Raw genomic sequence first — 17,185 nt, forward strand, 5'->3', positions numbered from 1 at the left:
CCTGCTTGGTGTTGGTGGTCTCTGAATTCTGGATCTGTGCTTTGCTAACTGGCCAATGGAGGACTGTTCCATCATTAGCAATTCAAGTATTTCTTCTGTTCCTTTTATTTTCTTCATTCTGATAAAACTTTAGCTTGTCCAGTACTTGGACTCCTTTGGCTTCTTCCTTCCTTTCTCTCTCTCTCTCTCTCTCTCTCTCTCTCTCTCTCTCTCTCTCTCTCTCTTTCTTTCTTTCTGCCTTTGTTTTCTGTTTTACAGTCTGAGTTCACTGCTCACACAGTTTCAACCTCAGAGGTTGTTTCCTCTGCTGTGCTCAGTATACTCGAAAGTCACAAAAATTTCCTGCTTGCTTACACTAAGTTTTATCCATCCATTCAGTCATTTATTCAGAAATATTTCCTTTTTACCCTAGGCAATATATTTTGATTTTTTTTCACTTGCTTTAACTCCTTCCTGATCCCCCCTCTCTTGTTTCCCATAACACTTCATGCTCTTGCTTTCTTTACTCTTCAAAACCAGAAACAGTGAATGGCAGAACAAACACTATAAGATTTAAAAAAAAATCACACACACACACAGACACACACATACACACACACAAAGCTCCCCAAACCAAAAAGACGTGGAGTCTTGTTTTGTGTTAGGCAACTACTCCTACGCAGGTTACCTGTCTCAGAATATGGTTAACACTCCCCTGAGAGATTTCCCTGTTCCCAGTAGGTATCAACTGCAAATGGCTTCTTGGTGAGAGGTGGGACTCTGTCCACTTCTCCGTGCTCAGAGTTTTCTGGATCTTGCTCTGGGTCTTGCCTATGCTATCACAGTCTGTAAGATTATATGTGAATCAGTCCTGCTTTGTTTCCTTAGAGGCATCCACCACTCTGGCTTTTATACTCTTTCTGTCTTGGTATAATATTTTTAATTATGTCTATTTTAATAACATTTAATTATTTCCAAAATCTCTGTTTACATTGTGCATCTGCTCTTGTCTGATGTCCAGTTTTTTAATCCAAACTTTTAATATATTACTTCATTTGCAATTGCAGATTATTATTTTGAGTGTCCTTGTCACGTTGCAATGTGGCTGTGATTACTTCTATCTCTTCACTGTCCATTGACAGTGTGCATTGTAAATTTTTTGGTATAAAAAATTATGTACTCTGTAAAAAGCACTATCATGAATATGTCTTATGCTTGGATTCAAAGGCAAACATCTCAACAGCATGAGGACCACTTACAATTGTCAGGATACCTCAAGTTTTTCATTCTTAGAACTGTCCACCCTGAGCCTCTGAGAAACCGCCAGATTTTCTAACTGTGGTTCATTTCCTACCAAACTTATACTTTATAAAGTTTGCTCCTATGTGTACAGTCTCTTGTATCTCTCCACTTCGGGGGGGATTAGTGGTTTGCCCTATGATTTCAGTTGTCAATTGAAAATGTTTTTCTGAAGAAAAAATGAGGCAATGTGATATCCTTAACATAGCACCATTCACAAAGTGCTTAGTAAATGTTAATTATAATAGTCTAATAATTACACATTAATAGATGAAATAATTTTTACTGTGCTTATTATTATCAATAATAAACTTGAAAAGACAAAGACAGAAGAAAGAATAAATATTAGTCTTGAATTCTTGTGTGTGTGTGTGTGTGTGTGTGTGTGTGTGTGTGTGTGTGTGCGCGTGCGTGCGCATTGTTTTTGGAAAAGGATAGTATGTTTTCACTTTGAGTAAGCCATAGTGTCCGGTGCAATCATCCATTCGAAAGTAAAAGAGTCTTTGTTTTATTAAGTAAAACTACTTATGAGAATTATATCAATTAGGTCTTAATAATAATACACAAATGAGCTGAGTGAGCATATTAGATTCCCTGTTTTACTGCAGGAGACTCTATAGTTCCTCACTCCCTCTGTATGGAGGCTTTTATGAGCCAGGCTGCATACGTTGACTTTTTGATACAGTTCATGTTGTCTTTATTTAACATTTTCTCTCTCAAGTGTACTGCTATCTTCAGAAATAAAGTTTCATTTTCATTAAAAAAAATAATACACAAATGAGATAAATAGTAAGTAGTGTCATGCAGTCAGCATTCGTTTATAAATACTGGAGTTTTACATGTATTGTGTCAATTATCTATTTCTAAATTTTCAACTATTTCTTAACCATTTGATAGGAAACACAATGACAAAACTACTACTAGTCCAGCTGCTTTAAGAAGTAAGGAAATATCTCACAATGACTACCAGGACAGTAGGCAACCATGTCCTTTAACTCTGATGCAATAATTATTTCTGTGTAAGTTTTCTCGTTCAAAAGAATAATTTCATATTGTGATGGTTAGTTTTAACTATCACCTGGGCATAATCTAGGAAGAGCCATGTGGGATGACTTTCACTGTAGGACTGTCTACATCCTGATAGTCCATGGGCAAGTCTATGGTGGGTTATACTGATTTTATTTAAAACCAAGGTAGAACTACCCACTCCCTGTGGTCAGCATTAGTAGCTAGAGGCCACTGAACTATGTAATAGAGACAGTAGCCGATGTTGCTCCCTGTCCTTGAGTGTGGTTATGAGACGACCAACTCCCTGCAACTCCTACCCTTCTGATTTGCCTGCTATGGAAGGATGTCACCTAGAGTTGTGAGCTAAATGAAACCTTTCTTTCCTAAAGCTTTTGTCAGGTCATTTTATCACACCAGCCAGAAAAGAGACTGAGAAATATATTATTACTTTCCAAATTGTAATCAATTTAATATGCCAGAGTAATGGTAGTGAATTTAACTTTTTAGTTAGTGTATAATTTCAATTACATTGAGTCCTCCCCACCCCCTGTAGAGTCAACTAGCTTACTAATAATTATCAACAATGTTATCACCACTGTTAGTTCAGAGCTACTGAAATGTTACAACTTAACAGAAAGACCACACTTGTGGGCTCTCTGAATTAAATAGTGAAACTTAGAGTAAGCCATAAAACTGCAAATAAATAATCTAAAAATTAATCATTTCTTCTTTGTTCAATTCTAATTTACATTTATAATGTTCTACTTTTCAACCCTACTTTATTTAGAGAAATCACTCATTCTTTTAACTAAATAACCTAAAGAAAAAGTCTCTTTGGTGATACACAATAGTAAACTTTCTATATATTTGACAGGGACAGTGAGTTACAAAAAAGGTAATAGAGGCTTCACTTCAACATAATTGAGACTTTTCACAAGAGGGAGATAAGCAGAAAGCAAACAATTTTATCCTGCTTCAACCCACTGCTCTACCAGGAATTCTTGCACTGTGTGAAAATAAAAGGTAATCAGTTACTAACCTTGGACTCATCTAATCCCAGCTTCTTTAGAGACATTCTGACATACTCCAGAAAAGAGGAACATTTGGAGTAAATTTTACCAACGTACTGCTCACTGCAAAACAAAAGCGAATATCTTTTTAGTTTTTCCACTTTAAAGTATAGATAGTTTTACATTTCAACATGGAGTACTTTAAAATATCTTCCATATACATGGCACAAAATCCAGATGTGATGAAAATGAAGTAATACTTTTGTGACATTTGTAAGTGACATTATATCTGAGAATTCTTGGAGCACGCAGGAGTGGAAGATAATATTCTGCACACAATACTATGTAGGAGATGTTTCAAACTTATACTATTAAAAATCTCCATTTAACAAGGTCCTCAAAAGTTTCCACTGTGCTCAAAACACATTTTTCTTTTATTGGCTTGACATTACATTGCACATTTTATGGCAACACACTCTAACAGGGGCAATATTTCAACAGCTATTCAAAGAGAGCTACCAAGCACTAACAGCCAATTGGGGTCTGACTATCATTTATGCCTTACAGATTTTCACTGCAATTTAAACAGAGTATCATGAAATAGTTTTCAATTTAAATAATACTAAGATGGACTATCACATCTCTCAGTTTTGGCTACAACTTAAGCATAATGTAAAAATCAGAGGCATGAAAAAATCAGTACCTACATGTTATCAAAAGTGGTAAATAAAGCTTCATTTACATGTGAAAGATTAAACCCATGATTAGACATTATATTCTACCTGTGTACCTTAATAATGTATCTTAGGTTTCTTCAGCTAAACTTCAAGACAGCAACCTCAATTCTACTTATGTCAAATAATCATAACTCCAAGTGTCCCTTGGATGATTTTTTAAACTACTGTTTGAGAATTATATACACATGCATGCATATACTTTGGTCAAATGCACCCTATTTCTTCCTAGCTTCTCTCCTTATCCCCCATAAGCCCTCATCACCTTCCTTCTCTACTCAAAATGCTGTTTTTAGTAAACCCATAAAGCCCACTAAGTGTTGTGTATATGTGCATGGGTATAGCATCATCTACTGGAACATGGGTAGCCTCTCAGGGTCTTATAAAAGCTGGCTCTCTGTCTCCCAGTCTCTATCAGTTGCTAATATCTCTTGACCTAGGGGTGAGATTCCATGATTCCATCCACAACTCATGTTTCTAATGGGTGGTCTGATGTATTATGCATCAAGTCACAACTTTATGTGTTCAAGGATGCTGCCATGTCTGGCAAACATGGCTTTACCACATACAGCCCCTCCCCCTGGCTTTCACAAATCTTTCACCATTTCTTCTGAAATGATTCCCGAGCCTTAGGGTGAAGAGGTATGACACAGATGCCTCACTTAAAGCTAAGCACCCCACAGTCTCCTATTCTCTGCAGGTTGATCAGTTGTGGATCTCCACATCAACACCATCTACTGCAAAAGCTAGGTTTTCGGATGAGGGCTGAAGTATGCATGGATATAAAGACTAACCTATGGGTATAAAGATAAGAACATGGGGGTGGGGCTACTGTTACATGGGGGTACTGTTATATCCACTTAGCAGAACAACAGTATTAGGTTGTCCCCAGGGTCCATGACCTAATCAGTTATGGTATTTTGGCCTAGTTAACACTATTAGGCATGAATTCCATCTTGTGGGGTGAGCTTTAAATTCAGCCAGAATGCTGCTGGTTAGTTCTATACCATCTGTGCTACGTCAGTGGCATATCTTACCATGCCAGTTTTATCATAGTTTTCAGTGTTCACAATTGATTAAGACTTTTGATGATTTTTCTGCCCCATCAGTATCCACAGAACGCTCCAGAAACATGAAAATATCCAGTGAGGATAGAGATTCCTGGTGAGTAGAAACTTGATTCCTCCTTACTCTACAACTCAAGTAGGTGAGGTCTTTAAAAAATGAGATTTTTTTACCATGGTCTGGAAGGTAACCGAAATAAGTGGCAGTAGCTTGAAACATTTTGGAGGTGGGTTATGATACCTCATTGGCTGATTCTGAGAGAGGCAACTCGCACATGGCACTGGGGTTTTTATTTAATGACCTATGGGATCTGGGAGGGGGATGGCCCCCTTTCACAGGGTAACAGCATTTAAACTTATGTGCATGTATACGCATATGTACATACTTTTGGAAGCTTCCACAGCAGCTCTCTATAAGGTGTTTTCCAAGTTCTCACCTATCTGTTATCCCTCCCCATAGTCTGTCCTCTCTGCTTCCTGCGCCATTTGGCTCCCCCTGTCTGCACCATCCCACCAGTGTTCTACACCTGTCCTTGATATCTTTCTTCATTTCTGTTTACATGTTCTTAGAAGATTTTTTTAAAAGAAGAAGTGTATTGTCACTTCTTGACCCCAAAAGTTTTGACCAACTATTCCATCAATGATACAACCAGGATTCACATTTATAGCGACATTTCTCCACCTTTTCACATACCATCCTTACACTGTAGACTTTGGCTTTCTCCTTTTAAATGCTTGCTTACTGGTTTGGACTATCTAACATCCTTTCACTTGTTCTATCTGTGCAGTAATCACTTCTGAGTAGGGAATCAGCTCCCCTACTCTCCTTAACTGAATTCACACGGAAAAGCTCGTGCACATAGTCTTTTTTGAGAAGTAGTTAATAGTTTACTTATTCTGAACTTCTATAGCCCTTATTATCTTTTCATTCAATTTGTTATTTTACCACTGTCTTGAGTGGAAAGGTGTTTGAATAGGTACAGGCTGAGGAAGCCAAAACAAATGTTTTACAGGGCTATGAGTCATTCTCAGTTTCAACAAAGAGTTGTACATCTTATGCTTTAATAGATATTGATAAAGGAGAGAGGTACAACTTACACATCACGGAATACTGAACCGAACTGATTAGCTAGTCACAAAAGATGCCATCAAATGTCACTTCCTGCTTTTCATCTCAAGAATGCTTGTAGAGTAGCCTCCCTGCACCCAAAGGGAAAAGCCATTAAGTCTTTCCCTTGATGACAGGACTCTATTGTACACTATTCACTGTTGCTTATGGAGTTCCTCAATAGAGAAAGTACCATAGACAAAAATGGTGTTTTCAGTTACACTAGTTCTGCCATCGACTAGCTTCCTAACAGCAATAATACTTCCTTGTTAGAAAATGTTAGGATTACCATGGCTAAGACATGAACAGCCCTTAGAACAAGACACGTTGTTAGCTGTCTCCATGCATATTATCTTTTTATTTTAAAATTACATTTATTTATGCGTGTGAGGATAGGTGTGCTGTGGTGCCTCATGTGGAGGACAGCAGATAGCTTGCAAGGGCCTGTATAGTCTTACTCTATGTGGGCCCAGGGACTGAACTGACGTCATCAGGTTTAGAAGAAAGCACCCTTACCCAGTGAGCCTTCTCTGTGCTCTATTAAAACAAAACCATTCCTGAATTCAATTCATACATTTGGCGCTCTCTCTCTCTCTCTCTCTCTCTCTCTCTCTCTCTCTCTCTCTCTCTCTGTGTGTGTGTGTGTGTGTGTGTGTCTGTTTTCCTCTCCACTTTACTTTTTCAGACAGGGTTTCTCACTGACCTGGAACCCTACATTTTGGCTGACTGGCTGGCCTCACGCTCTCTTGCTTTGCCCCTGTGCTCTAGGCCTGTGATGGTTTTATTATAGGTGTGGCTTTATGTGGGTACATGAGATTCCCAACTCAGGTCCTAAGGCTTAGGCAGGAAGCATTTTACCCAATGAGCCATCCCCCAAGCGCCTGGAAATTTTTTTTAGCCTTCTATAAAAATATTTCATTAACATTTTTACATTCAATATGTATTCATTTCTGTTAAGTAATGTTTGCAATTTTATTTAACTTTCCCTCTCTGAGAATTTCACACATTTTGAACCTATTTATCCCTCCCCCAATTTCTCCCAGATCCATCCCTCTTCCCCACCCACCCAACTCTTTGTCCTCTGTTTTACCCAGTAAGTTCAGTTTGTGCTTCCCATTTATTTGTTGATACATGGACTTCTACTGGCATGAGGTCAACTTACCAGAGTCCAACATTTTAAATAAAACTCTCTCTCTGTTAGCAGCTATCAACTGCCAACTGTTCCTAAGCTAGGAGTTGGTTAAGCAACATCACAGTTACCAGAATTAGATGGCATTGCAGGCTAACATCAGAATGTAAGTATCAGTGAACTGGTTTGATTCCTGGATTTATTAATTTAGACTGCTTAAAAATAAGAGAAATAATTTCAGTTTTTATTACTTTCATAGCTCCAAAATCTCGGTTATTGTTAAGACTACTTTTAGAACACTAAACAATGATTTGTTGCATAGGACATTTGAAATCTTTGTATTATTATTTATCTTCAGTAGCAGCAGGAAGAAACTATAAGCCAACTAGAACTAGAATGGTGACTGGTTGGGTCAGTCTTGCTTTATAATTCTTCCAGAATGTCCCATGAATCTTGAATCCTAAGGAGTGAGATGTGAGCCCTGCCGGAGTGACGCAGCCTGCCCTGTGGTTCTCACTGAGCTTTCCAACACTGAGTTGTGACACTGTCTCCTCGGCAACACTGGCGCTTACACAGCGTTTTGAGTACACTTTCTTTTAACTATAAACACTGTCCTTGGAACATTCATTCTACTTTCAAGCTTTGTCCTTGGACTCCCAAACTCCCTTCAAAACCTACCTCAAACTGTGCTTCCTTAAGGAAGCCTTCTCTGGCACTCCAGATGAAATCGGAATCCTGACACAAAGATTTCTTTCACATATTCTTATTTTTCTGATTATCCTTTCCTTGATATTTGAACTTAGTAGGCCTTTCCAAAGGAGATGAACATTATAATTTTATTTTTCCCTTTTTTAACCTTCTAAATTCCAAATTTTGAGATCACTGTAAAAGACCTACACTAGCATATCACAAACAAGTATTCATTTAATGTTCAAGCTATGACACATAAGACTTTGAGTGTGAGCATGGGTGTGCTGTAGGGCCTATGTGGAGGACTGCAATCAACCTCTATACTCTTATTCTACTGTGTGGGCCCAGGGATTGAACTGAGGTCACCACTACTCTAAGTAGCTGAAGAAAACTTCTACTGCTTTGTTTACGACATTTTGCTAGTGCCTAGCATAGTCAGCATATGGGAGGATCTCAACAGTGGATGCAATCATTAATCAAATAACCAGAACAAACCTTATTACACAATAGCAGGAAAGTGCATCACTATATTTACTGTATGTACTGTAGGAACACAAACAACAGCAAGCCTAACAATACAAACAGGAAAAAGTTAGGACATGGTGAAAATGTTAAAGGAAAACACAATGTGAATTGGAAAGTAAAGAATACACTGTTCCTTAACTCAGTCAGCCCTCAAACAGCTCTGTATAACCAGCTCTTATTTACTCATGCCAGGAAGAAAAATAACATGGAGAGGTTTAATAAGCTGCCCGAATCTGCTTTCCACACTTCAGTCAGTCACCCCTAGCCAATGCTACATCCTGCAGAGCAGGGGTGGAACTAACACTTTATATTAATAAGCTGCAAATGAAGAATGGTCACCTCTGAGCTACAGGTGACTGATACAGGGATATTCCACAACACCCTTCTCTGCCTATGTCCTTACAGAATAGCCATGCAATTCTCTTGTCCCACTTAAGGAAAAGGATTTTTCTTGACCAGTACTTAGAAGCACCTATGGTTCGAAAGATACTGAATTTTGTTAGTTACATGAGAAAATGGTGCAGGCCCAAGACCTTCAAGACTTAAATTACAGAAAATAAATGAGTGGAATAAAGATGAATATGGATGTATTATGTGTTTTAGTAATATTAGTCATTGTGTCAGAACTTGCCATAACTAGTCCCCACCCTCCAGTTTTATAATCATCATTTATAACAATGAAATCTGTCTAGATAACTTCAGAATATAACAGCCTTAAATATAAAGTGCTAATCTCATTTTTTCATTATGAAACAAGATGTATTTAGAGTCTGTTTGGATAATTTTATTACTTACATGGCATATTCACTGTCTTAATTTATGTTGAAATACTTCAATAAAATAGAAATCTTTTCATTCGATATTTAGGTAATCTGTCAGAAAATACCTAAGAGTAAGGATTTGAGTGTTATTAGTTTCCTTCTTTTCTGTATCTTTGAAAACTTTTTGATTAGATTTATGTGTATATGTGTACACCTATGTGCAAGACAGGCTGCACCAGAACATGAAAGCTCCCCGAGAGCTAGAATGATGTTATACATCACACTCAGAGCCCAACATGGGTGCTGTGAGCTGACTGGTCTTTTGGATGAAGTGTGAGTGCTCACACCCACTGACTCAGCTCTCCAGTCCCTTCTGAAACTCTCTAGTCACAGGCTTTCTTTTCATCACAGAAAAATCGTCAAGGAGGACTGGGGAGGTGGCTCAAAAAGTAAAAACACTGCCACCAAGTCTCATGACCTCATCTATTCCCAGGACACATGTGGTGGAAGCGAAGAACTCCCTCTTATAAGCTGTCCTCCACACAGGCGCCATGCTACATGGACAGCATCTCCCAAACTCTGAATGAGACAAACAAAAACATAGATGTGATAATTTCTTTTAAAAATATGTTATGTAAAAACCAGAATGTTCAAGGACCTGTGTAGGTGCTCAGTTGGTTGGTACCTGGTGTTCAAGCATGAGGACCTAGGTTCAGATCCCTAGACCTGTGGTAAAAAAACTCTGCATAGCAGGTTGTGGCTTTAACCTCACTCAGCCCTGGAAAACTGGAGAGATGGAGACAGCTAGGCCGACCAGGCTAGACAAATCATGAACTTCAGTTTTAGTGGCAGAACTTGTCTTACAGGAGAATGGTCAAGGAAGGACAAGTAATCACCTGTTGGCTTCCACGTGCACCTGTATGCACTTGTGCACATAGGCAGGCATACACATCAACACAGATAAAATGCAGACACAGGTTTAATCTTTCATTTGTGAAAGAAAACACAAGCCAGCCAGCAAGCAAGCAAATGACAAAATACAACCCTGTCCTCTAATCCAGTGTCCCCAAATTATTTACTAGACGGTATATGTTATGGTTTGTATATGCTGGACCCAGGGCACTATTAGAAGATATGGCCCTGTTAGATTACGTGTGTCACTGTGGGTGTGGGCTATAAGACCTCCTCTAGTTGCCTGGAAGTGCGTCTTCCACTAGCAGCCTTCAGATGAAGACACAGAACTCTCAGTTTCTCCTACACCATGCCTGCCTGGATGCTGTCCTATTCTTGTCTTGTTAAGAGAATGAATCTCTGAACCTATAAGCAGACTCAATTAAATATTCTTTTTAAGAGTTGCTTTGGTCATGGTGTCTGTTCACAGCAGTAAAACCCTAAGTAAGACAGTTTTTGTCACATGAACAAAAAATACATTAGAGTTGGTTCCTCTGAACATTTAGATGACATGAATTTAAGTAATACTTGCTTGGTATATCATTTAAAGTATTACAGAATATTTTATACATGCATTGTGATATATAGGTAAATAATATTCAGAGGAAAACAGTCAAAAGTACTTGCAGGCTTCTAGACAGATGGAATTCTGTCACAAATAAAACTATCGAGGACAGCAAAGATTAGTCAGCCAATGAAAGGATGCTGTACAAAACTTCCAAGATGTAAAACATGCCTGTATTTACTACAGCTAACAGAAAATACTAAACAGTTCTATTTAATAAGAATGTTAGTACCTTACAGTTGTTCACAAATGTCTATAACAATTATGTCGCTGCTGTCAGTGCCTTTAGATTTTGAACAGGCAGATACTGATTGAAATACCAACAGAGGTTCTCAGAGGAGTCAGAATAATTCTTTTCATAATGCTTTTTTAGAATTTGTTTCACAAAGCACTTTAAGAATATTAGGGTATATATACTCTGAGAGATGGTCTCAACAAAGACATTTATTAAAAAGGTAATGAACACTATGTTTCAAACTTGTTTTAGCAGTGACTTAACTTTCAAAGTACTGCCTTAAGGTATCATTATCAATCTCTATTTACAGAGAAGAAAATGGAGGGGAAGAGACTCAAACACTGAAGACGTCACTGTTGTTACACTGGGAGCAGGATTCGTGCCTGACATGTAGAGCTCTTGTGCTTATGATCTTTTTCTTCATCTCAGAGTCTCACAAAGTTGCCCAAACTAGTCATGAAATGGCAATAATCTTATCTCAGCCATCCCCAAATACCTCTCTTTTAATCCTGACTCTAATGTCACTCTTCCAATTACCTAGTCTTTACAATATGACTAGGGGGACATCAGATGAAGCATGAACTTATTAACATCTCTACCAAATTCTTTCGTACTATCATTCTGGAACAACAATTTGCAGGACATAAACCCACACTGATCAAAGTCCAATTTATCCTTTTCCAAGTGTTTAAAGATACTTTGAAGGCTGGTTATCGGATCCCAGCAGTTATACTAAGGAAAACCATGAAAAAACATCATAGGAATTCTGAGATGACCTAAGTGAAACAGGGAAGAGCAGTAAGAAACTGTGGAAAGAAAGCAAGGCAGAAAGGAGTGAGGAGGGAGGGAGGGGGGCTGGAAGACATTCTGCAGAAGATGACACTTAGTGAGGAATTGAAGGCAGCCAGCAGGGGAGAGCTACACAAGGGTCTGCAGCAGAGCATTCCAGCCAGGGAGTGGGGGATGTAAAGCCCATCTCTTCCTGCACTCCTTCCTTCAAGCCAAACAGTGTTTCATTAGAATAGGAGAGAAGTATGCTCCAACACTGACCAACAAGCTGTGGGGAACACAGACCCCAGGCAAAGAAGGAAAAGTGCTGAGTAATGCTTGTGGTGTCAGCAACAGGGAAATCAAGGCTCCAGACTAGGCTCATTCGCTCCAGTGGGGGAAGTAAACCACAGCAGAATATATTCAAGGGAAGTAGAAAAGTAGTACTAGTTCCCTGCACCCAAATCCTGTGGAGAAGAGAGCGGACCACCCAGGAGGGCAGACATCCCAAGGCCGCAGGACAGACTGCCACCTCGGAACACCTCGGCCCACATCCCTGGTCAAGGGGAAACTGTACAGTGCCTCTGGACACAGGGATAGAGGAACAGATAGCTGCTGGTACCCGCGGTTCTAGTCTGTGCCCAGGACCAAATTGATCTGGCCAAACAGTTCCTTGCACCCAAATCCCTTGGGGAAGAGGGCTGGAACCTCAGAAGTGTGTATACTCCTGAAAACTCAGAGAATACCCTCTGACCACAGTCCAGACTCAAGAGAGAATCGCATAGTGTCAACTGTGCCTGCTGGGTCCAAGGACCTAGACTAGCAATCAGGGGCAGGACCTTTTGATTCCTGCCCACGCCTAGAGCTGGAAGACAGTCTCCAGGAGCGCCAACACAGCTGAGAACAGAGCACTTTTTCTCAGGAAAGGCTGAAAGAAAACAGGAAAACAGTTCTATAGGAGTGCTGACACAGAGGCCTGCAGCAGGGCCAAGTCACTCTCAGAAACAGCAAGACAAGCAAACACCAGAGACAACCCAATGGCTAGAGGCAAGTGCAGGAACCTAAGCAACAGAAACCAAGACTAATTGGCATCATCAGAGACCAGTACTCCCACCAGAGAAAACACTGGATATCCAAACACACCAGAAGAACAAGATCTAGATTTGAAATCATATTTTTTGATAATGATGGAGGACTTTAAGAAAGACATAAAGAACTCCCTTAGAGAAATGCAGTAAAACACAAGTGAACAAGTAGAAGCCCTTAGAGAGGAAACACAAAAATCACTGAAAGAATTACAGGGAAACACAACCAAACAGGTGGGGGAATTGAAAATAGAAATAGAAACAATAAAGAAAGCACAAAGGGAGACAACACTTGATATAGAAAACCAAAGGAAGAGACAAAGAGCCATAGACACAAGCATCACCAACAGAATACAAGAGATAGAAGCGAGAATCTCAGGGGCAGAAGATACCATAGAAAACATCAACACAACTGTCAAAGATAATCTAATACGCAAAAAGCTCCTAGCCCAAAATGTACAGGAAATCCAGGACACAATGAGAAGATCAAACCTAAGGATAACAGGTATAGAAGAAAGTGAAGACTTCCAATTTAAGGGACCAGTAAATATATTCAACAAAATTATAGAAGAAAACTTCCCTAACCTAAAGAAAGAGATGCCCATAAACATACAAGAAGCCTACAGAACTCCAAATAGATTGGACCAGAAGAGAAACTCCTCCCATCACATAATAGTTAAAACACCAAACGCACAAAACAAAGAAAGAATATTAAAAGCAGTAAGGGAAAAAGGTCAAGTGACATACAAAGGCAGACCTATAAGAATAACACCAGACTTCTCACCAGAGACTATGAAAGCCAGAAGATTCTGGACAGACGACATACAAACCCTAAGGGAACACAAATGCTAGCTCAAGTTACTGCATCCAGCAAAACTTTAAATTAACATAGATGGAGAAACGAAGATTTTCCATGACAAAACCAAACTTACGCAATATCTTAATACAAATCCAGCCTTACAAAGGATAATAGATGGAAAACTCCAACACAAGGAGAGAAACTACATCTTACAGAAAGCAAGAATATAATTTCCTTGCAATGAAACCAAAAGAGAGACAAACATAATTCCACCTCTAACAATGAAAATAACAGGAAGTGACAATAACTATTCCTTAATATCTCACAACATCAACAGACTCAATTCCCCAATAAAAAGACAGACTAACAGACTGGATACATAAAGAGGACCCAGCATTTTGCTGCATGCAGGAAACACACCTCAGAGACAAAGACGGCAGAGATAAACCCTTAGTCAGACTAACCAGAGGTCACAGAAAGTGTATCCAAATTAAGAAAATCTGAAATGAAAAGAGAGACATAACAACAGAATCTGAAGAAATTAAAAAAAAAAATCATCAGATCCTACTACAAAAGCCTATATTCAACAAAACTGGAAAATCTGGAGGAAGTGGACAATTTTCTAGACAGACACCAGGTACCAAAGTAAAATCAAGAACAAATAAATCATCTAAACAACTTCATAACTCCTAAAGAAATAGAAGCAGTTATTAAAGGTCTCCCAACACTAAGCCACTACCTAAAGACTATACATGGACTGACCCTGGACTCTGACCCCATAGGTAGCAATGAATATCCTAGTAAGAGCACCAGTGGAAGGGGAAGCCCTGGGTCCTGCTAAGACTGAACCCACAGTGAACTAGTCTATGGGGGGAGGGCGGCAATGGGGGGAGGGTTGGGAGGGGAACACCCATAAGGAAGGGGAGGGGGGAGGGGGATGTTTGCCCGGAAACCGGGAAAGGGAATAACACTCGAAATGTATATAAGAAATACTCAAGTTAATAAAAAAAAAAAATAAAATGTAAATGAGAAATACCCAAGTTAATAAAGATGAAAAAAAAAAAATAAAGGTCTCCCAACAAAAAAGAGCCCAGGTCCAGAAGGGTTCAGTGCAGAATTCTATCAGACCTTTATAAAAGACCTCATACCAATACTGTCTAAACTATTCCACAAAATTGAAACAGACAGAGCACTATCAAATTCCTTCTATGAAGCCACAAATACTCTTATACAAAACCATACCAAGACCCAACAAAGAAAGAGAACTTCAGACCAATTTCCCTAATGAACATTGACGCAAAACTACTCAATAAAATTCTTACAAATCAAATCCAAGAACACATCAAAATGATCATCCATCATGATCAAGTAGGCTTCATCCCAGGTATGCAGGGATGGTTTAATATACGAAAATCCATCAATGTAATCTACTATATAAACAAACTCAAAGATAAGTACCACATGGTCATTTCATTAGAAGCTGAGAAAGCATTTGACAAAATTCAACACCCCTTCATGATAAAAGTCCTGGAGAGATCAGCAATTCAAGGCCCATATCTAAGCATAGTAAAAGCAACATACAGCAAAACAGTAGCTAACATCAAACTAAATGGAGAGAAACTTGAAGCAATCCCACCAAAATCAGGGACTGGACAAGGCTGCCCACTCTCTCCCTACTTATTCAATATAGTACTCAAGGTCCTAGCCAGAGCAATCGGACAGCGAAAGGAGGTCAAAGGCATACAAATTGGAAGGGAAGAAATCAAAATATCACTATTTGCAGATGATATGAGAGTACATAAGCGACCCCAAAAGTTCCACCAGAGAACTACTTTACCTGATAAACAACTTCAGCAGTGTCAGGGTATAAAATTGACTCAAACAAATCAGTAGCCTTCCTCTACTCAAAGGATAAACAGGTTGAGAATGAAATTAAGGAAATGACACCCTTTACAATAGTCCCAAATAACCTAAAATATCTTGGTGTGACTTTAACCAAGCAAGTGAAAGATCTGTATGACAAGAACTTCAAATCTCTGAAGAAAGAAATTGAGGAAGATCTCAGAAGATGGAAAGATCTTCCATGCTCATGGATTGGCAGGATTATTATAGTAAAGATGGTCATTTTGCCAAAAGCGATCTACAGATTCAATGCAATCCCAATCAAAGTTCCTACTCAATTCTTTATAGAGATAGAACAATTTGCAAATTCATTTGGAATAACAAAAAACATAGGATAGCGAAAACTATACTCAACAATAAAAGAACTTCTGGGGGAATCACCATCCCTGACTTCAAGCAGTATTACAGAGCAATAGTTATAAAAAACTGTATGGTATTGGTACAGGGATAGGCAGATAGATCAGTGGAATAGAATTGAAGACCCAGAAATGAACCCACACACCTACCGTTACTTGATCTTTGACAAAGGAGCTAAAACCATCCAATGGAAAAAAGACAGCATTTTCAACAAATGGTGCTGGTTCAACTGGAGGTCAGAATATAGAAGAATGCAGATCGATCCATTCTTATCACCATGTACAAAACTTAAGTCCAAGTGGATCAAGGACCTCCATTCCACATCAAACCAGATACACTCAAACTAATAGAAGAAAAAGTGGGGAAGAATCTTGATCACAAGGGCACTGGGGAAAATTTCCTGAACAAAACACCAATGTCTCATGCTCTAAGATCAAGAATTGACAAATGGGACCTCATAAAACGGCAAAGTTTTTGTAAAGCAAAAGACATTGTCATTAGGACAAAACGGCAGCAAACAGATTAAAAAAGATCTTTACCAATCCTACATCTGATAGAGGGCTACTATCCAAAGTATACAAAGAACTCAAGAAGTTTGACTCCAGAGAGCCAAAACACCCTATTAAAAATGGGGTACACAGCTAAACAAAACATTCTCAGCTGAGGATTATCGAACGGCCAAAAAAGCACCTAAAGAAATGTTCACCTTCTTTAGTCACCTCACCCCAGTCAGAATGGCTAAGATAAAAATCTCAGGTGACAGCAGATGCTGGCGAGGATATGGAGAAAGAGGAACACTCCTTTATTGTTGGTGGGATTGCAGACTGGTACAACCACTCTGGAAATCAGTCTGGAGGTTCCTCAGAAAATTGGACATTGAACTACCTGAGGACCCAGCTATACCTCCCTTAGGTATATACTCAAAAGATGCTCCAACATACAACAAAGACACATGCTCCACTATGTTCATAGTAGCTTTATTTATAATAGCCAGAAGCTGAATATAACTCAGCTTCCCTTCAACAGGGGAATGGATTAAAAAAATGTGGTACATCTACACAATGGAGTACTACTCAGCTATCAAAAACAATGAGTTCATGAAATTCATAGGCAAATGGAATGAACTAGAAAATATCCTGAGTGAGGTTACTCAATCACAGAAAAACACATTTGGCATGCATTCATTGATAAGTGGATATTAGCCAAAAAGCTCAAA

The 17,185-nt window shown here is 38.9% G+C and overlaps 1 protein-coding gene across 6 annotated transcripts in view; it reads right to left on the reverse strand.

The window, feature by feature from the left end:
- The window catches only part of Mettl25 (methyltransferase like 25), an 80,951-nt gene that overhangs the window by 14,226 nt on the left and 49,540 nt on the right, over positions 1–17,185 (reverse strand). For all 6 annotated transcript variants that reach the window (NM_001108089.1, XM_087557226.1, XM_087557231.1 and 3 more), the window contains 1 exon segment: positions 3,326–3,419. In NM_001108089.1, the coding sequence (NP_001101559.1) occupies positions 3,326–3,419 (94 nt within the window).

Source organism: Rattus norvegicus, chromosome 7, assembly GCF_021556685.1.
Source record: "Rattus norvegicus strain SHRSP/BbbUtx chromosome 7, alternate assembly SHRSP_T2T, whole genome shotgun sequence".
In the NCBI taxonomy this organism is placed as follows: domain Eukaryota; kingdom Metazoa; phylum Chordata; class Mammalia; order Rodentia; family Muridae; genus Rattus; species Rattus norvegicus.